The sequence below is a fragment of the Staurois parvus genome, unplaced genomic scaffold, assembly GCF_062004578.1.
Source record: "Staurois parvus isolate SC_StPar_1 unplaced genomic scaffold, SC_StPar_1.0 ptg001045l, whole genome shotgun sequence".
Taxonomy (NCBI): domain Eukaryota; kingdom Metazoa; phylum Chordata; class Amphibia; order Anura; family Ranidae; genus Staurois; species Staurois parvus.
Window position 1 is genome coordinate 5856949 of NW_028318841.1, and position 26572 is coordinate 5883520.

General features: G+C 39.6%; 1 protein-coding gene across 1 annotated transcript in view; it reads left to right on the plus strand.

Annotated features, from left to right (window-relative positions):
• The window catches only part of LOC149440935 (sodium- and chloride-dependent neutral and basic amino acid transporter B(0+)-like), a 56960-nt gene that overhangs the window by 26936 nt on the left and 3452 nt on the right, over window positions 1–26572 (plus strand). The window contains exons 7-13 of the mRNA XM_089657969.1: window positions 1115–1255; window positions 3616–3844; window positions 7426–7551; window positions 18351–18469; window positions 22559–22658; window positions 24096–24205; window positions 26146–26313. Coding sequence (XP_089514095.1) covers window positions 1115–1255; window positions 3616–3844; window positions 7426–7551; window positions 18351–18469; window positions 22559–22658; window positions 24096–24205; window positions 26146–26313 — 993 coding nt within the window. The remainder of the gene's footprint in view (window positions 1–1114; window positions 1256–3615; window positions 3845–7425; window positions 7552–18350; window positions 18470–22558; window positions 22659–24095; window positions 24206–26145; window positions 26314–26572) is intronic.

A 26572-nucleotide genomic window follows, 5' to 3' on the forward strand; every position in this document is an offset into this window, starting at 1 on the left:
GAGACTGCGTCATAAACTGTAAAGATGAACCCAGCATGAAATTATATTACCTCATAAAGAATCCATTTCTACGAAATATTAACATATATTGCTAAGGTAGCTTAATACTTTGCACTCTACAATTAGATTATATTTGGGTTGGTTAAACTTGGCTACTGCATGGCTGTCTGCAGTGTAAAATATTTATTAACCTCACTTTTACTGTCAATTTGATAGATATACTGTATGGATGTGTGCCAGTGAATTAACTGCTAATAATAGCAAACAGCAATGTGCTGTTGAATTGAAAAAAAAATAGAAAAAAGTCGAAAACTCCATTGCAGAATGTCTGAAATATACAGTATAGCTGTCCCCATTTTCACTGCTTAAAGCAGAGCTCCTGGAAAAACATCTTTACATGTCCTTGTTGCTGACTTCCAACTTCACTGAATATGTCATCCATCTTTTAGTTCACTCAGTAGTTGCTCTGAAATAGCTTATTCACTTTGGATTCCTGTTTGTAAGGCTCAGTTCACACTAGCTTTGTAAGCAGGCGTTTTGCAGGTGTTTGAGGGGTGTTTTAATGCCCCCCCAAGCGCGTATGAAAATGAAACACATGGCAGCACACAGTACTATTCACACTGTAGCATTAGCGTCACTGCAAAATTGACACCTCATGTCAAGTCAGGAGTTGAAGCCTTTCAGTGCCTCCCATTCAAGTCTATGGTTACGCTCCTATGCAGGCGTTTTCTGGGCATTTGTGAGGCGTTTGCAAGGCATTTGTGGGGTGTTAATACCATTAACTTCATTATAGGAGTTTGTGATGCGGTTTTAACGCTTATGAAACGCCTCACAACTGCGCATAGGACGTTGGGGAGCATTAAAAATGTTCCCCAAATGCCTGTCTTAACGCCTGTCAAACATTAAAGGGGTGTTTGGGAAGAAGTCAAGTGTAAACAAGCCCTAAGACTGGTGTCTGCTATGCCTCCTATTCCCCCAGCCACTTGCCTTAGCAAATCCCTTCTGTAGTTCTTTCTCCAAGAAACAGTGATGTAATTCAGCCTCACTTGCGGTGGTGGGGTTATCTGATAAAATAAAGAATAGCATTCTGATCTTGTGATGTTTTCTTTGATAGGTGGTGTATTTTACAGCTATATTTCCATATATTGTACTGTTCATTCTCCTGGTACGAGGGGTTACACTGGAAGGAGCCTCTGATGGAATTAGTTTTTATATTGGAAGAGAGTCAGACATCTCAAAACTGGCTAATGCGGACGTAAGTTTCCAAACTGTAAATGAAGATCAGATGTTAATCAGAGAAGTATCATATGAATATGTTATTGTATTATTGTAAATTGCTAAAATTGAGTTCTTAAACTCTAAAGAGTGGAAGTATGTTTTATAAAACCCAATTAGATGACAATAGTTTTTGTGTTTATACATTTTTCAAAAGTTATGATTGCCTCCTAAGAGAATGAATGAAATTTCCCCTTCGCTTTAAAGCAGAATTACACTGCACCTGTGCACCAAAAAGCAAAATGCTATTTAATTCAAATGTAATATTCAAAGCAAACTCTCCCATCCATAAATGTTTTATTTTACTGAGAAAACACTTTGAAAAAATACCCCCTAGCATTTCTGGCTGTTACCATCCTGAGCAAAGGCAGATGATTCATGTAGCAGTTACTTCCTGGAATCCATCTGCCCTTTGCAGAGGCATGTAGGCAGGATGGTGTACTTAGCTGAGAAAATCCCTCCTGAAGACTCTTGTGATCTATGACATCATTTGCCTAGGTCTGGAAACCAGAAAGTAACTGAAAAAAGGTTTAAAACAAGTAAAAATTATATACCTTCCTATCTATTTACTAATGCTAGTAGTGTAAGGATTAAAGTTCAGCTTTAAGACAAAAGAGCCTTCATTCTTATGGAGGAAACTCAGAAAATACAGTCTTGGGATCTATTTACATCAAATTGAGTCTTATTCTGCGCAGTATATTTATCAAATTAATTATCTAATTATTGTTCTTTCTAATACAAGTATTAAAGAGAAATCATTAGGAAACAAACATTCTGTATATAAATTGATATGGCTCTAAACGTTTCCAACACTGTCAGCTTTAGCTAGCCATAAGCCACGGCTGAACAAGAGAAAATCAATCAGTCCCCCATCCATGCTAAACAGTGTCGATGAAAGAATATCCACTGCTAGCGATTGTATTGTGTTGGACAACAATGTCAGCGCTGCCACTGAATGCAGAAGCCCTGTTGAACAGTGACTACATCTGATAGGATACAGTCATTGTTCAGCTGATAATTTTCCATCTGGCTCTGATTATTTTAAATTTTTATTGAGACACGTGGTGCTTACAAGACCAACCATGGTTTAAATTTTGGTCAATTCAGAAGGAGTTGGCTGCAATTCAAACTGTGGACAGTTACTAGCCTTACTGTTATCCATAGAAAGCCAAGAAGTACCATTATGCTTGACTGCAAATGTAGCTCTTAGAGGAATGGAATCCAAGGAGAGGCCGTAATAAGCATAATTTCCAAGGTGAATGGCTTTCCACTTCAACTTCCACTTCCACAGTTAAAGAAGGCAATGACTTTGGGTTACCCAGTTGGATCACACTACATCTATGTAGAACCCTCCTGGGTAGGTTGCTAGGATGTATATAGTCTAGTTTAGTATAGTGTGGTCTCCTGCTTAACAGGAGACTGATAGACAAATCATAGCAGGTTTCTGCTTAACAAAAAGCTAAAATTGTTCAGTGAGGATATCTTGAGTATCTGCTGCTGCTTTAATTAGCTCCTCTGTATCCAGGAGACCTTGGAAGGTTCTTGGTGAACAGAAGTGACCCATGCAGATCAGCAGCATGACTAGGGATGCTGTTACAGCCAATTACAGAGAGTGGTGTCCCTGAGCATGCTGGGTACTAGTATTCATATTCAGTGAGCACATGTGATCTGTGTTCTTCTTCTTTTTTCTCTGAGAAGGGAGTTCCAGTCAAGGGGGATGGCTGCCTTCTTTGGCTCATGCTGCCAGGAGGCCTCGGGTGGATGCCCTGAGGGCCAGAATGCTGAAACCCAGGGTGCTTCTGGGAACTGACTGAGGGGGATGTCTACAGATCCACAGAAAAGGTGACCTGCAGCAAGAGCCTTGTGAGTACAGACTGTACTACATGGATGTTGGGACTTGTGCTGTTTAACCCCCCTTGGGATCTATATAGTTAGCTGCTGGATGTAAGCTAGAGGGGACTCCGGCTGGTGTCCAGAAGAGCAGCTATCCACTAAAGGTCTGCATTTCTACAGAGGGACTTTGCTTTATTCCTTGTACAGTTTGCTACACAGATCTATTTAAAGAAAGCTGGCCACATTTATGTATCGTTTAATTCAGGGTATCCCACTTTATCCCTTCCCTAACTCAGTTCTAAAACAAAATAAAAACAACAAAAACAACCCCTAGACTGGAGTAACGAGCGGAAGTATTGTGCACCTGGCTATAGGAAATGAGGTGTGCTTGGCTTCAGGGAAAGATCTTAGGGAAAACCTGGGTAAGATACAAATGGCTCCTTCAGGGGTAGTGCTACATGCATGTAAATATTACCATAATTTTTTATATTTTGTTTCTTGTTGAAGGTTTGGAAAGATGCTGCTACGCAAATTTTCTTTTCTCTGTCAGTGGCATGGGGCGGACTGACAGCTCTTTCATCTTACAACAAATTTTACAACAATAGTTATGGAGATGCCATAATGGTGTGTGTAACCAACTGCCTTACCAGTGTGTTTGCTGGATTTGCCATCTTCTCTATACTTGGTCACATGGCCTTTAGAGCACAGAAACCAGTAAAAGACGTAGTGGACTCAGGTAATTAATTCAAATAAATCTAACTAACTGCATGTTTTAGCTTAACTATGCATATTGGCATAAGCTTGAGAAAATTCTAGCAATGCACTTTTGCACAGAGGTTTGAGGCAATAAGACCCTAACAGTATTTATAAGCACTCAATGCCAACTAAATGCATTAGCAAAAGCTTAAAGATGAATTTACAATCATGTAACATTTATCTGTTTTTTTATGTTTTTTTGCTACATATCATGTTCAGATTGTCCTGATCTAGGCTATCTTGTGCATGCCCTTCCAAGAACTGAATGACAACCAGTTCATGCTGAAATTAACTCAAAATTAATTTGGCTGAAATGGTCAAGCATACATATTCACATAGGCTGTAATGGCTATAGTGATTAGTATATCATTGGAACAACGTTACTAATAACTAGAAAAGCTACAATTTCTAGGGATTTTGTGTGAAATGTTCTTGCCTCCACCAGTAGTCTACAACTCACACTCTAGCTTTTGTCACTCTGCTGCCTGCTCACACACCTGGGTTCCTATGGCAACTCAGTCTACAGCAAGGGCAGAGAAGAGCGGTTAAAAACAAACTGCTCTAACTTGCTCACTTCACTGGCTGTTGCCATCTTCAAACGGTTGTAGTTGAACAATTGTAAATCCTACACCGAAGAGCTTTATATTGTGAGAATCACAAGACCCATACCTACATTTTGATGCATAGTATGTCTCTGAAATATTAAAAATGAAGACACAGTCACACTTTAGAAATTGCCCTTCAAATTTGAGGTGGCTAGAGTGGAGTTTCAATGAATGTCAATGGGCGGCGTGAGTTGCAAACATATGGTCATATTGTGAAAACTATCAGGACTATGGCTTAGCCGTGGACATTTTTAGTGGCAGCAGGGATAGCTAAACATTTTGATATACGATTTGAGTAGGTGGGCTTGAAAATGAGGGAGTGATGGCAGTTTAGAAATCATGTCCTGATTTTTCAGCTCACATTCTAGCTTTTGTCAGCTCCCACTCTAGTTTTGAACATTCCGCCATTCATTCCTATGGGACCAATTTCCCCACAAAAATGCTGATATTTTGTGAACCATTCTGCGAAACGTTCCACAAAGTAATAGCACACCAATCGGGAACAATCCGCACGTTTTGGTATATTACTCTTTATGTAGTATAAAAACTGTGGGAGGAGTTAGGATGGTAAATTTGGCTATAATAATAAGAATATATATGTGAGATAACAGTAAGTGGTCTTGCCATGCAAGAACACTTAATTATTAAACATCAAAGAAATAAGGAGAGAACATTTATAGAAAAATTAAGCAATGGGAAATGGTTGCAAGCAGTTAATAGTATTAAATGAAAGTATAAAGGAAAAAATATAATTCTTGAATTTGCAATAATTGACGATAAAGTAATGTGTCTACATTTTCAGAAATAATAATTGCCTGAACTGGTACGCTTTGGTGTCTATTTATTGTTTTCATGTAAGAGTCAAACAACTTTCACCAAAGATTCACACATTTGTCTAATTGGTTTCAGTTGGAAAAATGTGTGAATCCTGGGTGACAGCTGTATAAATCTTGAGTAAAGAATACAATTACACACAATACAATGCAAAAACACATTGGCCATGGGTTAACTACCTTCTGCCAAATTGGCAGTAAGAATTATTCACTTGCCACCCACCTACAGTACATTTACTACAAGCGGGTGGCACAGCCAGGCTAGGTGACATACCCGTATGTTGCCACCTGGCTTCCGGGTTTTGGGCATGTGTGTACCCCCCCTGCTGACCCATGATGCAACTGGACACAGCTTGAGTTTTGTCAGCAGGTTTCAGCCAATAATTCTGTCTGAAACTTGCTGATTGGCTGCACACAGTAACCCCTTGGTCGCCCACAGATGTTAACTCTTTCCCAGCCAGTAATACCAGTATTGTACCGCGCTCCAATATATTCTACCTCATGTGATATTATGAATTCCTGTGTATACCACCAATGATCAAATAATTTCATCAATCAATAATACTTGAATATATAATTTGTGTAAATATATAAAATATTCTATAAATGTGAAAAAATGAATAAAATAGAAACGAAAAAATGTAGAAAAATAAATAAATAAAGTGGGAATGATAGTTCTCTTCTGTGTAAATGAGATGGTGTTATTATTCAGACTGGATTGTGTAATGAGTCTGTGTCCACTGCGTGAACCACTCTCTCCTCTCTCCTCTCCTCTCTCCTCAGCACAGCCTTCTCAGTGGGATTTTCTCCGCTGGCTGCTTGGCTTAATCCTCCATATATGGAACATAAAGAGAAGGGAAAAGAAACAAAATATAAAATATTTTTATAATAAAAAATATAAAATAAAATATTATTTCAAGCACACAATTAATTATTTTTTCATGCACGAAATTAATTGATATTTTTTATGCACGAAATTAATTGATATTAGAGTTTGTATATAGTGGGAAAACTCCTAGTGGCTGACAAGTAACTATCCAACTTTATATATCTTTCCCAGCCAGTGTCATTAGTACAGCGTACAGCATATCTGATCACTGTATTAGTGTAATTTGTGGTGTCAGTGTCACTTAGTGTCCCTCCCAGCCAGTGTCTGTAAGTGCCAGATTGCCCACCACACTATCACAGTCCCACTATAAGTCGCTAATCACTGCCATTACCAATATAGTACCTATAGCTGTGTAGATTCCAGTATATATACCATAGTTTGTAGAAGCTATAACCTTCACACAAACCAATTAATATACATTTATTGGGATTTTTTGCTAAACACATGTTGCAGAATACATTTTGACCTGAATTTTTGAAGAAATTAGATTATTTTTCTGGAAATGTTTTTTTTAACAGAAAATAGAAAATATTGTTTTTCTTTCAAAATTTGTAGTCTTTATTTGTTTATTTAATAAAAAAATTAAAAAAAACCCACTGGTGATCAAATACAACAAAAGAAAGCTCTATTTGTGTGAAAATGTATATGAATTTCATTTGGTTACAGTGTTGCATGACCAAGCAACTGAAGGTTGAAATAGCACAGTGCTGAATAGCAAAAAATGCCCTAGTCGTGAAGGGATTAAAACATTTTCGGAGGTCAAGTGGTTAAACACAGAGTGTGTATGTGTGCTTGTATACTGTGGCAGGGATTTTATTCTGAAGAACCTCAGGGGCAGGGATTGATATGAATAGTTTTTTTTGCATGAATCAAATGAATCTATGCACTCTGTAAACCACCTTTTACACAGTTCTGTCTCTGCTATATGAAAATGACAAATAATTACAAGGTCTTTATATTAGGAAATAAATACAATGCAGTAAAGTATCCTGTATTATCTTACAATAAATTCAATAACTGCATTAAAATAACCCAATAACCCCTATAATTATTGACATGGTCAAGGTAAAGTTAATGTGAATTATTAGACGTGTGCTAAAAACAGGCTGCAGCCAATAAGTACTTTATTTGTATAACTTGCATGTGCTAAACAGGGATGGGCTGCACACTTTGTACATACTCAAATACCTGTCATATTTAAGTTAACATAATCCTTTGTGTTCTTCTACTTCAGGATTTGCATTGGCATTCATTGCATACCCCGAGGCTCTGTCACAGCTGCCTGTGGCCCCATTCTGGTCAATTCTGTTCTTCTTCATGCTTCTCACCTTAGGACTTGATTCTCAGTTTGCCTCTGTAGGTAGGTACAGCTGGTATGCCTACTGCTCAACAAATTAATAATTCATAACAGATACACACTTTTGTGCTGAAATCAATGTTGGTGGTATTATTTCAACTGAAAGACTTTAGACCAGGGATGTCCAATCTATGGCCCTCCAGCTGTTGAAGTACTACAAGTTCCATCATGCCTCTGCCTCTGGGTGTCTTGCCTGCAGATGTCAGAGTTTTGCAAGGCCTCATGGGACTTGCAGTTCCTCAACACCTGGAGGGCCATAGTTTGGACACCCCTGCTTTAGACTAAATTGGTTCGAGGAAGAAGCAATATTAACTTATTGGACATGAAAGCAAGGATTCAGGGTTGTCATCCCATATTACCTAGTTTACTGTAATGAAAGGATGGAGGACACTACTAGAATAGTAAAGCTGGATAGCATATTTTCCCTGAGCCACTATATCACTACTGTTTAATGTGACATAAGGGCAGCTAGGATGTACAGAGCTGGGGAGCAAGAAATCAACACTCCTGGAAGTGTTGGATGCAGTATAAACTTCAACCGGTTTGTCTTTGTTACTGCAGAGCACAGCAACAGGAAAGATGGATCTTCTATGTTTTCTTTGCAGGAAGGCATTCTTTTGAATTTTGCTTTTTTCAACAGAGCCACTTTAAGTTTGTGAATTCCTGCTTATTTGTTGGGAGCTGGTTGCTGTGGGTGCCCCTGTCGGCATTACCCAACAAAATTAGATTGTTCAATCGACTTTTGTTGAAGGAGCTGGGTGGAAAATTGTTGACCAAATAGCCCATGCATTCAATCAGATGTAGGCACTGTTTGGGTATTCAGACAGCCTTGGGTGCCAGCTGTCAAAATATGATCACTGGTAGCAAAGATTTGTGCATCTATACTATTTAGCATGGATGGCGGGATCTATTAGATTTCTTTAATTCAGCCTCTAGGCTGAATAAAAGAAATATGTGCATGTATGGTCAATTAACACCTTCCCGCCTGGCCTATAGCAGGTTGACGGCCGGGCGGCAAACTCCCCATTGAGACTGGGCATTACATGATGTCCTGTAAAAACGATCCGAGGGGCCATGCAGCGGCGCGATCTATGACTGGCTGTGTCCATGGGACACAGCCGATGACCTATCACTACACCGGCCCGTTGCTAGTGTCATGTGACAGCAGATCACATGTCAATTGCATACAATGGATGGCTTCCTGTCAAGCCATCCATTGTATACAATTCTGTTGTTAGCTGTGACTGGTCAAAGCAGTCACATGGTACAGACAGGACCAATCACAGCCCATCTGTATCATGTGATGAGCTTTGCCCAATCACAGCTAATCCCAACAAAAGACTGAATGAATCAGTTTCATTCAGTAACAATGAATGCGAATATCAATGAAATACATTGGTATTAGCAATCATAATGTGTTAAAAAAAATCCTGATCATTTGCCCAGAGTAGTTCAATGTTACTATGGTAACATTGTATTGCTTTGGTCACAGTGTGTTGGAAAAAAAATAGTAAAAAAAAAAAAATAATAATGTAATAAAAAAATAGAAAAGTTTGAAAAAAATTCAAATAAAATTATTATTTTTATTTTTTTTTTTCTACATACTGTCACCAGTCAGTGTCTCCGACCACCACCACACCACTTATATAATAACGCTGTACTGGACTGGTGACAATATGTAAATAAAAAGTGATTTTTTTTTTTTAATTTCTACATTTTCCAAAAAATTGTAGCAAAAAAATGACAACCTCCAAAAAACTCACTCTTACTAAATACCTTGAACTATCTATTTTCCCAAAATGGGTGATTTGGGGGGTATTTGTACTATGCTGGATTTTTCGGGCCTCAAGAAATTAGATGGGCCGTCAGTACATCAGGATTGATCAATTGTCAGATATATATACCTTGGTTTGTGGACTCTATAACTTTCCTACAGACTAAATAATGTACACTAATTTAGCGTATTTTCTCCAAAGAAATGTAGCAGAATACATTTGACTTAAATTTATGAAGAAATGTTATTTACAGTCAGGTCCATAAATATTGGGACATCGACACAATTCTAACATTTTTGGCTCTATAAACCACCACAATGGATTTGAAATGAAACAAACACGATGTGCTTTGACTGCAGACTGTCAGCTTTACTTTGAGGGTATTTACATCCAAATCAGGTGAACGGTGTAGGAATTCCAACAGTTTGCATATGTGCCTCCCACTTGTTAAGGGACCAAATGTAATGGGACAGTTGGCTTCTCAGCTGTTCCATGGCCAGGTGTGTGTTATTCCCTCATTATCCCAATTACAATGAGCAGATATAAGAGTTCATTTCAAGTGTGCTAGTTCATTTGGAATCTGTTGCTGTCAACTCTCAAGATGAGATCCAAAGAGCTGTCACTTTCAGTGAAGAAAGCCATCATTAGGTTGAAAAAACAAAACAAAACCATCAGAGAGATAGCAAAAACATTAGGCGTGGCCAAAACAACTGTTTGGAACATTCTTAAAAAGAAGGAACGCACCGGTGAGCTCAGCAACACCAAAAGACCTGGAAGACCACAGAAAACAACTGTGGTGGATGACCGAAGAATTCTTTCCCTGGTGAAGAAAACACCCTTCACAACAGTTGGCCAGATCAAGAACACTCTCCAGGAGGTAGGTGTATGTGTGTCAAAGCCAACAATCAAGAGAAGACTTCACCAGAGTTAATACAGAGGGTTCACCACAAGATGTAAACCATTGGTGAGCCTCAAAAACAGGAAGTCCAGATTAGAGTTTGCCAAATGACATCTAAAAAGGCCTTCAGGTTCTGGAACAACATCCTATGAACAGATGAGACCAAGATCAACTTGTACCAGAGTGATGGGAAGAGAAGAGTATGGAGAAAGAAAGGAACTGCTCATGATCCTAAGCATACCACCTCATCAGTGAAGCATGGTGGTGGTAGTGTCATGGCGTGGGCATGTATGGCTGCCAATGGAACTGGTTATCTTGTATTTATTGATGATGTGACTGCTGACAAAAGCAGCAGGATGAATTCTGAAGTGTTTTGGCAATATTATCTGCTCATATTTAGCCAAATGCTTCAGAACTCATTGGACGCCGCTTCACAGTGCAGATGGACAATGACCCAAAGCATACTGCAAAAGCAACCAAAGAGTTTTTTAAGGGAAAGAAGTGGAATGTTATGCAATGGCCAAGTCAATCACCTGACCTGAATCCGATTGAGCATGCATTTCACTTGCTGAAGACAAAACTGAAGGGAAAATGCCCCAAGAACAAGCAGGAACTGAAGACAGTTGCAGTAGAGGCCTGGCAGAGCATCACCAGGGATGAAACCCAGCTTCTGGTGATGTCTATGCGTTCCAGACTTCAGGCTGTAATTGAGCAACCAAGTATTAAAAAGTGAAAGTTTGATTTATGATTATTATTCTGTCCCATTACTTTTGGTCCCTTAACAAGTGGGAGGCACATATGCAAACTGTTGTAATTCCTACACCGTTCATCTGATTTGGATGTAAATGCCCTCAAATTAAAGCTGACAGTCTGTAGTTAAAGCACATCTTGTTCATTTCATTTCAAATCCATTGTGGTGGTGTATAGAGCCAAAAATATTAGAATTGTGTCAATGTCCCAATATTTATAGACCTGACTGTATTTGGAAAATTTTATAACAGAAGTGAGGAAACTTTTTTTTTTTTTTTCAAAAGATTCAGGGTTTTTTTTTAGCAAAAAAAAATTAAAAAACTCAGTGGGGATTAAATACCTCCAAAGAAAGCTTTATTTGTGTAAAAAAAAAATTATAAAAATGTAATACTGGTACAGTGTTGCATGACCCCGCAATTGTCATTCAAAGTGTGACAGCGCTGAAAGCTGCAAATTGGCCTGGCCAGGAAGGGGGTAAAATTGCCCGGTATTGAAGTGGTTAAAATAAAAATTAAAAAAATAGTGTTTACATTTTTTGTTATTGTGTTGTTGAAAAACACAGTCTAGGAAATTTCATTGGGAAGCAGCACCAAAAATGACAGTGCTTCTGCACAATTCATGTACATGTCACAGGCAGGTACATGAATTGGTCCATGTACTGTGGTCCTAGTGCAGATACTAGACACTAGGGGGTTGATTTACTAAAACTGGAGAGTCCAAAATCTGCTGCAGCTCTGAATAGAAACTAACTTTCATGTTTTTTTTGTCAAAGTTTTTATGAACAAGCTGAAGTTAGAAGCTGATTGGCTACCAAGCACAGCTGCACAAGATTTTGCACTCTTCAGCTTTAGTAAATCAATCCCTAGACTCCTTCCTCTGTGCACTTACTCTCTTCTTCCCCTGCCGCTACCCTGTCACATTGACAGGTCTAAGAATTTTGTACTAGGTCTCCTTTACATTTGATTGACAGCATACGACACTGGGCTGATCCATAGCAGCCATTCAACCAATCAGTGTCTTTCGATTCACCCACTGCCAAGTGTTGTCAATCACAGGCAAGGCAGACCTGATGTGGAAGTAATCTCAGAGTTGGCCATTAGGTTCCACCCCCCCCCCCCAACAGGCACAGTAGCTGTGAAGTTGACTTGCTGGGTGGATGAAGCCTGGTGGGGGACTCTGAAACTAGTTTTCCATCAGGTCCGATTTGCCTATGATTGACAGGAGACTATTGGACTGAATAGCAGGTATGGAATCTGCCCACCCACTGTAAGTTCAGTCTGACCTGTGTTGTTAGTTGCTAATGGAAAAACAGAATGGTTGGCTGCACAAACAACAATGTGGTGGATGAAATCCTTTATTGGAATCCTTTATATGCAATATGATAAGAACATGACAGCTCCAAGCCAGGACAGAGGAGCAGTAGACGCGTTTAACACGAAAACGTGCTTAGTCATTACTTAACCTCCCTAGCGGTATGATTATTTCAGATTTTTGGTGCTGAAAGCGGTACCATTATTTTGCATGGAAATTTGGCGTTTTATATTGTAGGCATGTAATTTTTAGGAATAACTCACTGAAATCTGTCCGAACAAGAGTCTAGTAAACATCCCGGGTATGTTAAAATTTTAAATGCAAAATCATAAATTATAATTTAATAAATAATCATAAAAAATAATAATATAATAATACATTTAAATCAATAATGTAATCAAACCAAAAACACTGAAATTTTAAATAGAGCGCCAAGTTTGCACATCACTGATCTTAGTTGCAAAATCGTTTTCAGTGTCTGATGATGAATTTCCCCACAAATCATTATCACTCAATTCTGCAAGTGGTTCTAATTTACTATCGCTGTTCTCTAGCTGGTCTAAAACCGATTTTGACCTAAAGGGATGCTTTTTTGACGCCATGGACGTTTCTCAGTTTCCAGGCAGAAAGAAGAGAAAAAATGCAGGCAGGGCACAGGACAAAGCACTAGAGAGAAAATGTATGTGAAATGGTTTGATACAGTAATGTTTTACTATACGATTTTAGTGATTTTAGTGAATGTCACTTTTTGTCATTTTCAAATTTCCTGGCGTTCCGTCCCCATACATCCCGACGCTCGCAGGGGAGGGAACCCAGATGACATATGCCGGCATCCGCCGGATTACATTGCCGGGGACACTGCAGGAGGGACATCGCGGGAGCACAGGACAAGGTAAGTGATCAAGGGATCCTGGAGCAGCGCCGCATGGTAAGCCCAAGTGTAGCTCGGGGTTACCGCTTGTGGTATTGAAATTTTACCCCGAGTTGCACTCGGGAATACATTCCAGGGAGGCTACGTATTGACTAAGCACGCTTTCGTGAACATGACAGCTCCAAGAGAGGACAGAGGAGCAGTAGACACGTTTCACACGAAAACGTGCTTAGTCATTACTTAAGTAATGACTAAGCACGTTTTCATGTGAAATGCATCTACTGCTCCTCTGTCCTGTCTTGAAGCTGTCATGTTCTTATCATATTGCATATAAAGGTTTGCAATAAAGGATTTCATCCACCACATTGCTGTTTATGTGGCCAACCATTCTGTTTTTCCATTGCATCGGTGATCACGGATCAGGCCAGCACCTGCGGGTCTGTGGAGGGTTTATGCAGATTCGACACTAACCTGGAGCGGATCTTTTGCTCTTTTGTTAGTAGCTAAGACATGAGTAACCTTTGTCCTAGCAATCAATGAAGTAGATGTTAAACAATTTCAAATATATTTAAATAATAAAGTAATAAAAAATTAAATAAAAGTAATAAACACACAACAACCCCCTTCCCCTCATAGGCCATCTTTGAGTTGGTCTTAATTACTGCCAATATGCTTATCTGCAAATTGGCGATTATTCTTTTAGAATCTGTTGCACCCATAGTGACAGATTCTAAAAGTGACTTGTAGTAAGAACTTCCAAAATCTGGCACACATGTTGGTACTTATACTGAAATTGGCACAAGGCTTTCATCGATTAGGCACAGACCATGTTAAAGGGGCCATAACATCAACAAAGTGACATTACTTCTTTACTGAATTCCCCTGAATGTCTCATAATAAACTTTGTGGAAACCATTTGGTAAAGGAATAAGAAAGGGTTTAGCCCCTATGAAAAGGTTCTGGAACATTTCACATTTCTCTACCCCTCAGGTATTAATAGTCCCAGCTGAGTAATCATATTTGTATAGTGTTCCTCCTTAATGAGTCAAACAATATGTTTATACTGTGGGAAATAATCAGGTTTGATAGGTAAAAATATTACCCAACATGTACGTCATGTTAAAACATGTAGTCATCTAGCTTTAACAGGTGAGACAAAAAGCATCAAGCAATGTAATTGAAGGACTGTCTAATGTTTGCACTATACTGTTTAAACCTTGAAAATACAACATTGAAATCACACTAGGCTAAGCCAGAACACGACCAGTAGGAATGCTGATGTTTTTCTCATAAGCTCACCGAATATGTTGCAATCTAACTGTACAATCATCTTAAATTTACCAAAACTGTGTAGCTCCATGAATTGCTTTTTAGAAGGTGGTTGACAGGTGGCTGGGAGGCAATAAGTTACCTCCTTACCACCTGTTTTAACCTTGAAAAGCTTGCACGACTATGCCAAAACCATATGTACTACACATAATTGTAGGGTGGTTGCATCATGGTCTATTCGCTTGTTTGGGTTGCATTTGGTGGCGGTACTGCCAGTTGAATGTGACGGGGTATAACTTTTGCAGTGGTGCATGTACACCTCTGAGCAGCTGCATGTTCTCTTTCAGGTAAACCTGCGTCCTAACCATCTGTTTTTGATGTACCCCCAGCACCCATGTGAACAAAGCCTAAAAGAAAAATTTATCTCACTTTGCAGAATTTTTCTCACATATCCTGGTGTGTCTCCAGGACAGGAAATGAAGGGTAATCTCCCCAACCAAGCACAGACAGAAACACAATAAGCTGATGGGGGTTTAAACCATCCCCTCCCTATCCAAAACTAAAATAAACATTTTGATTATACATATACTGTAGCCTCCCTGACGGTATTCCCGAGTGTAGCTCGGGGTAAGGTTTCAGTACCAAAAGCGGTAACCCCGAGCTACACTCAGGCTTACCATGCGGAGTTGTTCCGGCATCTGTTCTTCTCTTACCTTGTCCTGCGCTCCCGCGATGTCCCTCCTGCAGTGTCCCCTGTAATGTAATCCGGGGGATGCCGGCATCTGTCATCTGGGTTCCGTCCCCTGCGAGTGTCGGGACATACGGGGGACGGAACTGGCGGGAAATTTGAAAATGACAAAAAGTGACATTCACTAAATACACTAAAATCAAAAAGTATAACATTCCTGTATCAAACCATTTCACACACATTTTGTCCCTAATTCTTTGTCCTGCGCCCTGCCTACATTTTTACTGTTCTTTCTGCCTGGAAACTGAGAAACGTCCATGGCGTCCAAAAGGTGTCCCTTTAGGTCAAAAGCGGTTTTAGACCGGCTAGAGAACAGTGATAGTAAATCAGAACTACTTGCAGAATTGAGTGATAATGATTCGTGGGGGAAATTCGTCATCAGACACTGAAAACGATTTTGCGACTTTGCTCAGTGATTTTGGTTTGATTATATTATTGAATTAAATTTATTATTATATTATTCTTTTTTATGATTATTTATTATATTATAATGTGTGATTTCGTGTTTCAAATTTTAACATACCCGGGATGTTTACTAGACTCTTGTTCGGACAGATTTCAGTGAGTTATTCCTAAAAATTACAGTCCTACAATAAAAAAAATACATATTTCCATGCAAAAAAATTTACCGCTTTGAGCACAGAAATATGGACATAATCAGACCGCTAGGGAGGTTAAAGTATAACTAAAGCCAAAGGGATTAGGACACCTTTCAGATTTTTTATTGCTGTCTGTGCTCTTGGAAGATTCACACTCTTTGTTTGTCATGTTTACCATTATCACAGAAAGTGAAATAAAATGCTAAATTTCAGGTAATCACCATGTGGGGCAGGTGATTGGTGTCTTCTCCATTTTGCCCACCTCACTGGGCACCAAGTGTGGGTCACATATAAGGCCTACCCTAGGATGAGTTCTTCTGGGCTATGCTAGGTCACTCTGCACCACACATACAGGGTACCTTTACTCTGAGCCATTGCATCAATGGCCTGGGACAAGGCCGAGGCTGCCATAGGTGAATACTCAACCTTAACGCGGGCCTCCAGTCTGTTCCAGATGAACATACACCATGTACATTTGCACAACTGTTCACCAGTTACTCTAGGGACCCGTGTAAATGTACATCTTCCCACTGTAGTTTCCAGCTAGGCAGGACGTGCCGAACACTGACCACAGACACCTGTCCAGCGTTTTCCCTACTACTGATCCCAGTAGAAACATGGAACCGTGCCATGCACACAGAAGGGGCTCCAATGGGCACTTGAACTTCCATACCTCTGTACAGCATGGGGACCTCTGCAATGCAGTTCTGCTCTGGTTGCTATGGGAGATGGAATGCAGTGTAGGGAGTGCCGACAACATCTCCCTTGTGGCTGGGGGCTGTCCCACCTATAACAGGTACACACTTCTGACAGGCTGCTTGCTGACTTTGATTCTCCAGGCAACCACATGTAGACTCTTAATGTACAGACTCTTCATACCCCAATATGTTAGTGGTCTAATAATGTAGTAATGTGCTGGTTACTTGCATTTTACTACTTTAAATGACTTCAGACCAGGCAGGATACAAATTTTTAACACTTTACTGAATAAGTGCCAGACATTACAAAGTCCAACAAAAGAACAGTTCTCTCTCGAAGTCAATAATCCCTACTCCTAATCAGGCTATGTGCTGCCCCTGCATACCTGCAGAGGTAGATCTCTGTAGCAGTCCATAGCTTGCAGGCTCCACTAGCTTCAGGGGAACACCCCAGGTGTGTAGCTCTCACATCCTCAGAGCCAAATGACCTGCAACAGAACCCCTGGGCTCTTACATTGGCATTGTGGCTTTCACAGAGATCCTTCGAGGGCCTCTATCTTCTCTTTTTCCCCTTAGCAGGCTCTCTCAGAATCGAACCACTGTCCCTCTTATATCCAGAGGAGCACTGGGTTGGACCCAAAGATCCTGCCAAACAAAAAACCTGGGAACTAAGTTAACCCCAACTCTCTCGTCCAGGACAGCAGATTTTTAGCTAATTCTAACCCGCTTAGAGGGGAAATCTTCCAATGAGGATACTAGTTCTAGTGACAACCTGGGATACCCTTACTTGGGAGGAATTTCATCTCACTTTCTGTTGTGGCTATGGACCATGAAGTGAATGGAAATTCCCCCAAAGGGACACAAATAGTAAAAAAGCGGACAGGGGTTATAACCCTCTCTTATCTATCCAAAATAAAAAAAACAGTCCTGCTTTTTTTTCTACTTTAATAATTGTGGCTGTAAATGCATAAAGACAAATTCATCAAATGCAGTGATTTGGTTTCCCTGCTGAACGTTTAGATCATTACGGGACAAAACTAAAGTTGCACAAGAACTACATGCAATTCAGATGAAATTATTATGCCATAATTTTTTTCCATCTTTCACAATGTACAAAAAGCAAAATCAGGAGGACTTTATGACTGTGGTTATTGCAGGCAAATTAGTTGTTCTAGCACCTTTTTGTTTTATATCGTAATATGTTTACTGCAGTGTTATTAATTGGCATGTGTGTATTGTTCATTTTAAATAAATATCTTTAGTTGCCAACTACAGAGCAATCAACAATGAGAGCTGTCACATCTATCCAAGTTGTTACCATGGCGTTTGAAAGGAAATTGAAACACATCCACACCCGATTTTCCATTGCTACATTGCATCAGTGTAGACTGGAAAAGTAAATGTGATCTATACATTGATCCAATGGCGTGGATTCACTAATGGTGTACAGAAAATTCACTTTGGAATGTGAATGTTAGCTTAATAAATGAGGTCTTTATAAGCAAACAAAATGCATTTTTTAAATGTCCCTTGCACATGATCCAAGGTTCTTAAAAGTGAACACACCGTGATCTTATTCATTAACTGAACCTTCACTTTGCAGAGAACATTCTCTGCTTCCTTAGTAAATTAGCCCTAATGTGTGCTATGGTCCTGCCGTCTAGCTTTACTTGCAAATACCATATAATATCTTTATATGCAACACTGCCAAAAAAATACATATAAAAGAAACAAATAATTCATACCTAGCAAATATTCTATACAAAAAAGTGCATTAAATCAATTTATAAAAAAAAATTAAAAAATTAGAAAAATGCCCAGTCCTAAACAAATTGAATAGCCAATTTAAGATAAATTTCATATGTATGTGTTTCCTATGACAGAAACAATTACAACCACCATTCACGATGCATTTCCAGCAATGATGAAGAAGATGAGAGGTGTTATCACTGTAGGAGCCTGTATTATGTTTTTCTTACTTGGACTTGTCTGTGTTACTCAGGTAAGAAATGTTTTTGCCAATTTATGTTTTAGTGCTATTGTTGCTATATTATGTATTATGGGATAACAACTGTCTCTAAATTGTGTTCCTGCATTGTCACCATATCAGATGTGTCCTAGCATTTGTACCGACACACATTGCACAATCATGGTCTGACTTTGTTACGAAAAGAAAGCCAGTTAAGAGCAATAATGTGCAGCTGACATTAGAGCACATCCATGTAAATATGGAAATGGAATGGAAAAAACATGACAATTGCTTACCATTAACCAAAATAAATTTCATCCAGTTTGGGTTTAGATCTACTTTAAATCTGAATTCCAGGTATGGTTATTTGCATAGATACATGGATCCAGCTTGGACCAATGTGATTATCTATATCCCATACTTGTGAGATCCCTCTATAAGCTGGAAATCACTGTGGTAGTTGCAGCTACTCCAGCGATCCTCACTGTCTTCTGGGGCCCGTGCAAAGTAGCTTTCCTGCTGCATAGTAACCAAAGGGATTTCCCACTTGACCAAGTCACCATTTAGAGAATGCCTTGCCTTGAGATCGCCCTTGTATTTTTCAATGGATGCAAAGCATTTTCTGATTAGAGGAGGTGGAGAAACATGATATTGATAAAACAATCACCAGCTTCTCCAATCAGTGACCATATTACATTCAAATGCAAGGCATTCTCTGAATGGTACAATAGTAAAGAAGAATGAGTGAGCGCTAAAAGTCAGTGAGCAGCTAAACACCAAAAGGTACCAAAAACCTCCAAAAATGAACAATAAAATAGCAGGGTGTAGCGCTTAAAAGTTGATAATCATGATAAGATAAAAGAAACCATACATCATGTAACATGTCAATCCTACTCAGCAGCTTATGAACATGATAAAAAACATCAATATATTAAATGATGACAGTTCTAAAAAAACAAGTGACAAAGTGACATAGTGCAAACGCATATAAATAAGTGTATTGAGTCACTAATCAGTGACTCGCCATGTGCACGGTGTCAGGTATAAGTCCAAATATTAAGGTGCCTAAAGGTCTTCTGGATCCAAATGACTGGTCCAAATGATTGGTGATAAAGAAAGGTGTAAAGACTGCGCACTCACCAAATGTGCAATCACACTGCGCATTTAGAGATATCAATCTCAAAGGTCTGGTCAGGTCTGGAGCCCCTCTTAAATCGATGTTCATAAGCTGCTGAGTAGGCTTGACATGTTACATGATGTATGGTTTCTTTTATCTTATCATGATTATCAACTTTTAAGCGCTACACCCTGCTATTTTATTATTTTCTGAATGGTGTCCGGGTGATCCCTCTTTGGTTGCTATGTAGCAGGACATCTGCGGGGCATGGGACCCGAAAGACAATGAGGATCACAGTGGTAGCGACCTGGAATATGTACACTTACATTTATCCAAGCTGGACCAGTTATCAGCTAACTAGATTTCTGGATGGATGAATAGCATTTTTTTGCGCTGGTTGAACAGATATGAAAAACACTTTCAATGGGATATTTAAAAGGCCAGAGGGGAGATATGAAAAATCTTTTGTTAGAATTTACATATACTTTAAGTAGTCTGCTGGAAGACCCCTGCCCCTGGAAGACTGCTGGAAGACCCCTGCCCATGACCACAAAAACTACAAGTATATCCAATAGCTTTTCCTGAATATTTAAAGTTCTAACTTACTACGCCTGCACTGCAAGGGTTAATAGTTTTTTTTGTCTAGAAAGGAATAGAAACAGTTTTAGTTACCAAATCCTCTGCTTCCCTAGCAGATGGTGCTCCCCCACGCACCAACGGTGGATTGTTCCTCAGTGTCATCACATCCAATGTAGGGCTACAGAGCCTGATTTTGGTCTTCATGATGTCAGTACCCTAGACTGCTGAAGTGTACGGGAGAAGAAGCTGCGAGGACTGGTATAACTGCGGGGAAGACCATAAGGAGCATTTAGCACATCCACACTGCAAGGGATAATTTTTTAGTTGCCTGGAGTATGGCTTTAACTCTTAGTCCAAATAAAAAAAAAGTATCATGGACAGCACCCACCTATGTTGTTGGAAGTGCACTAATATAGCTGCAATCACCTTAGCTAGAAAGTTACACACCCTAAGCCGAACCTGTAAGGATGGATATCCCTTTGGTTTACATGCAACAGAATCAAGACATAGGCAGAAAACGTTTTATTTACATGGCGAGAAAAGTGGGTTGTTATCTGATATTGAATCTAATTGATTTATATGGCTTGCCATACAATTGCGTAACAAAGAAAGTCTTGTGAATTCACATAGTTATTAGAATGACAAAAGAAACCGGTCTATCAAATTCAACCTTTCGCAATTTTAGAAGTTTTAATTGAGAGGATGACAGAACAAAATGTTATATATATTTGATCTGATGTGAAAACATGAGTTTAGTAAATATGTGGTTGTACAGTGCCTCCCTGTGGGCAAAGTTTAAAAAGTATAGAAAAAAAACACTTAGCTTTTTTTTTTTTTTCATTCTTTAGATTAAATCTTCACTTGTAACCTTTCAGGAAAATTATGAACATTCCAAGGGTTGTTGAAAACATTTTTTCATAACTTTTTTTTAATTTTTATCACCTAGAGATATTGAAGTAAGCATTGGCAGCACTTTTATCATGCTGAATAGTGGGGGGTAGGGGTGGATTAACCTTTATTATACCTACATGATCAGTTTCAACATTATGCAAAGAAAAACAGCAGCCGCTGTATCCCATGAGCCCAAAAACACCTTATCTAAAAGGAAATCCCCATTGCAGGCGATGCCTGTAATTTGACTTCTTATTAAACAAAAGTATTTTCAGGTGCCTTTTAAATGTAAACAATGTTGAGAATTCCACCAGTTCCCATGGTTGCCAATCCAAATAACATTGGATTTTTTTGGCAGCTTTTAAAACAATATTACATTATTTATTGGGTTCTTCCAAAGAAGTGTACAGTACACAAGTATAAGATGAACTATCAAGAAATGCTGTGCGGTTCTTCTGTGATTTACATGCAATTCTGTGCAGTACGATTTCAGCCTACAACAAACAAACTTATTATTATACAGGATTTATATAGCACCAACAGTTTGTGCAGTGCTTTACTAAAAGGGGACTTATAAATAAAAAGGGGGTAAGAAGAAAAAGAACTGAAAAAAAAAGAAAAAAAAAAATATGTCGAAAGGAAGGGGGAGATAAAATAGAGGGTACAAGAGAAGTGAAAGGGTACGTACAAGGGTAAATGTGATCACTCCTCCCCTCCCACATAAAAGAGTACTGCAAAAACCCACCAGTAAACACAGAGGTCATAAGGCAAAGTGAGAGCGGTAGTCTTGGGAGAATTGGAAAGCATTCCAATAGAACCATGTTTTCCAGTGCTGCTGCTCTTTCCTATATATAGCTGCCATAAGTTCTTCCATCTGTTGGATTTAATTTATCACAGAGAACCATTGTCCTGTTGAGAGTGGATCAGTGCATTGCCACTTTTGAGATATACAGACCCTGTCCACATTGATTAAACAAACCAAGAGCAATTTCTTGTAGCAACTCTTATGTATCGCAGTTAAATGTAACAGAAGTACCTAGGGTCAGTTCTCAATTTGTACATCAGTAAGTTCAAACACTACTTTCTGGATATTTTCCCAATGAGCTGTCATGCCCACATGAATTCTACATGCTGCCCTTTCCCGGTAAATGAGAATCTGATCTCGGCCTGACCTTAACAGAAAAAGGGATCATATCCTATTTTTCGCACACAAGACAGCCATTTCAACCAGATTTCAGGGGTCTGAGTATAAACTTGTGATCAGGTGGTATAGGGTGCTCTCAATTTTCCCTACCACTCCCTCGGTGTGCTGGAGGTGTCAGCAGGACCATGAGACTTTGCTCCACATTTGTTGGCTGCAGATTTAAATGGAAAATTTCAATAACATTTGAAAAGAAAATTAGTTGTGTGCTTATTATGTACAGTATACCAACTTTTCAGCAAAAGTGGAGTTTTCTTGTAAATATATACATTAGGTAGCATGGACTCATAAAGGTTCATATCTGTAGCTCTTACTTAGTATTCTGATTTTGCAGGCAGGAATCTATTGGGTGGATCTAATTGATTATTTCTGCGCTGGATGGGGAATACTTATTGCTGCTATTCTTGAACTTGTCGGGATTTGCTGGATTTATGGTAAGAAGAAGTTTCATTTAAAAGGAATCTTGTGTATTTACATTTTCTAATATATATATATATATATATATATATATATATATATATATATATATATATAGCCAAGCAGTTATTAGGAGCAACATATAAATATTGGCTCAGGCCTTCCTTTTCAGTTCTTCGCGGCATTATTTACAAGTGTAGCACAACCCCCTTAGGGGACGCTGGATTCGATTTGGGTCCCCTTATGCTCTGCCCGGCCAGGCAACATGCATTTTCCACACTTTGCACACTGGAGTCAAAGAACAATCCTTGAGCTTGGTTTTCTGATTTTTTAAGGGGTTAAGAACTTGTATGGGGTCTAGAGGTAAATGGGATGCCTGAGGAACTGCAGAACTTGAGGACAAACTCCTTAGCAACTATGTATAAAAATGCGGATAGCAACTCTTTTGTCATGGAGAGCTCCAAAGGCTCTTGCTAGTGTACCACATCAGATCCTGGATGATTACTCCTCCTTACCCAGCTGCACTGAGGGTATTCTTTGGGCAAGGGGGCCCAAGAGCTGTAAATTTAGAACCATCCCAGATGAGAAGCTAGTTGGATCTTGCACCTGACTGCCCTCTCCCCTTATCCAGCCCAGGGTGTGTAAGAGTACTCACACTGTCCTCTCCTGTTAGCTTGGTGGGTTAGTGGCTGCTCTCAAGCCTTACTCTGGACTGGCTCCTTCCCTGCTACACAGGCTGTCCTCACTAGGAGATGTTGAGGCAGTGGAGATTCTCTTTTCCAGTGACCTGCCTGTAGGTGAGCTCCCCTCCCTGGGGCCCCCTCCCAGGCACCACACTGCAGCCTTCCTCAATCCATCTCCCACCCAGAACTGCACACCTCCACCCAGACGCTGACACATTTGAGGGTTGGCCTGGTCACCATGCCCAGCCTCCTGTCAGGGGATTGTCCAAGGTCCCTCAAACATGCAGATCTAGGATCCTCCCCTCCCAGGTTTCTGGAGAGGTGGGGGCTCCAGATACCCTGAACTATTAGAGCCTCCTAGCCTGATCTGAGGTAACCTCACTACCTCACTCTCCAGGCTGACTCATCCCCAGGCAGCTACTCAACCTCTATCTAAAAAAAAATCTTAAAAATAATCTAAATAACCTGGAGGGTTACACAAGTATATGTGTATATTGACATGATTGCATCATGCAATGTCTGCAGATTTGAAAGCTACAGATTTATGTTGTAAATCTCTTGTTTCTGAGTTATTCTCTTGTGCGTTTTCCTATTTTCCCTGCTTATTAAATAAGCCCAAAACGTAATGTTTTTTATTCATGGTCTATGTTACACACCCCCCCCCCCCCCCCCATTGTGTATACTCTCTGCTATACCATTTATAATTTGGGAAGATAGGACACAATTTTATCACAGTATTTATAAGCACCTGTCCTCTTGTTCCTTGTGAAGGGGGAAATCGCTTTATTGAAGACATTGAAATGATGATTGGGAAAAAGAGCTGGCCATTCTGGCTGTGGTGGAGAATTTGCTGGTTTTGCATAACTCCCCTTCTGCTAATGGTAAGTCTGATTATCTATCTCATCTGAATTGTTTCCATATTTACTTCTACTTCAGGTTATAATCCATTTTGGCAGTGGAGGCGTCTGTACACTGAGCCCTAATGGACTTGTATGTCCATGGCCTCTTGCTTTCCAGGCAGCCCCATACAAGTCTATGAGGGCTCAGTGTGCAGACACAGCCAGCTCTAAAAAGGATTTTTTGTTAGAAAAGAATAAAATTGCAAGGATGCAGCACTGGCACAAGGCTAAAGATGGCAGGATGGGGGGTGTTATTACAGGGTGTGTGTTTGGGGGGGAAGGAGCGGAGAAGTTAGAAGAGTTTACTATCAAAGTACCATTTCATCCATTAATAATGGGTTCTTTTGTTTTACGTTTTATAACTCTAAACTTAGTGTATCTAAACTCAAAAGCAAAAATGTAAAATATTTCAGCTTACCAATCCTTAGATGTGATGTCTGCACTTATTTTCTTCTTTGGGCTTTTTTTCCTTTTTTTTTTTTTACCTGATGATCTGGTTAATGAGTTTATAATTTTTCAACCTACTTTAACAAGTCAAGTTGTCCAGCAAAAGTAGCAGTTAGGGTTGAGACAGACCATTTAACACTGATAGAGGTGCTTACAACAGTCAGTTTTTATTCACTTATGTAAAACCTTTATCTTAAAAGGAAAAACAACTTTTGATGCAACTACTTTTAAAATGTTATCTAGAGTTCAGTTTTGGTTTTTTAATCAATTTCTAAATCTAATACCTCTAACACTAACCTCTCCCCAAATTGACCTTGCTGATATCCATTGCTTCTTCATCCAGAGCATGGACAGAGACAACCTATGACAGAAAGTATGTTTCCTGAGGATCAGCATGTGAAAATAGTGTAAAAAGATGTAAATGAGAAAAGTAAATACAACCACCACCATGTTAAAATTAAATATTTTGGGGGGTTTAGATACACTTTGGCACAGCTGTTTTTTTCACCTTTTAATTTATATATTTATACTGTATATAATGGTCATAATACTCCTGAAATGTCTCTTCTGCAAAGAAATGAAACCTAGCTTTATCGATTTGCTTGGAGAAAAAAGATGTTTAAGAGTGTGTTTGTTTGTTTGTTTTTTTAAATCATAATTATCTGGGTGGATGCAGCATTGCTGCAATGCTGCATCTGTCCCCCGCCAGCTCTAAGGGTGAGAACTGAGCAATCAGACATTGCTGATCGCTCAGTTCTCCCTGCTGATCTGACCAGAGAATGGTGAATATCAGTCAGCGCTCTCTGCTCTGCGCCCCCCCCCCCCTCCCAGAGCTCACAGGGGCACTGGGCTGTGGAGGGGGCAGGAAAAGCTGGCTCAGGCTTTCAGCAGCTCACGAAGAGGCTGAGCCAGGTGCCAGTCCAGACATTTGGGTGGATCCCGACTTTAAAGTTGGGATCTTTCCCCAGTCTGGACCGGCTGATTGACACCAGCTGACAGCGGACTTTAGCCCACTGTTGGCTGAAAACAGGTCACAGAAGCAGGGGCGGACTGACCATTTGGAAACTCGGGCACTGCCGAAGGCCCGGGGTCAGTAGGGGGCCCCATGAGATGCCCCTGGTACCTTTTTCATAGGCTTTTTTGAGTTTTGGCAAGGACACAGGGGCCCCATGATCCCCTATTGCCCGGGGGCCCCATGAGTTGTCAGTCCGCCCCTGCACTGAAGTGCAGAATGAACTGCACTGCTGTGATCCACAGGAGAACTTAAACCAAAGCTTTAGTTGTACTTTTCTTTTAAGGCACTGTATTATTTTAGTTGTTTTTATAGGTACACTTACCAGAGAATTTCTCCTGCACATTTTTGGATGTTTGAAGTATATCAAGACTTAACTGTGCTCATTTGTGATAATTGCATAAACATACTCAAATGATACTAGGGATACTAAGGAAACTTGTGTTTCTTGTTTACTTCACAGGCTATTTTAATATGGTCCTTGGTTACTTTCAGTACTCCAAAGCATGGTGATGTTGAATACCCTGCCTGGGGAGTTATCTTGGGATGGTGTATGATCATTTTCTGCATCATTTGGATACCTATATTAGCAATTGTAAAGATATGCAGGGGTCATGGATCTCTTTGGCAGGTAAGTCGTTTCTTTGTTAGTTCTTTTGTACCCAAGTCAATGTTTTTAGAAGACCATTCTAATTTCAGCTGAGCTTTCAGAAACTAAGACTCCCTTCTTCCTTCCCTTTCCATCCATTTCTCTCTGTCTCCTCTCCTCTCCTTTTTTGTCCTTCTTTTCTCCCCCTTCTTTTCTCTTTTTCTTCTCCTTCTTTTCTCATTTTCTTTTCTTTTCTTTCTTCTCTTCTTTTATTCTCCCTTTTTTCTCTGTCACTTCTCCT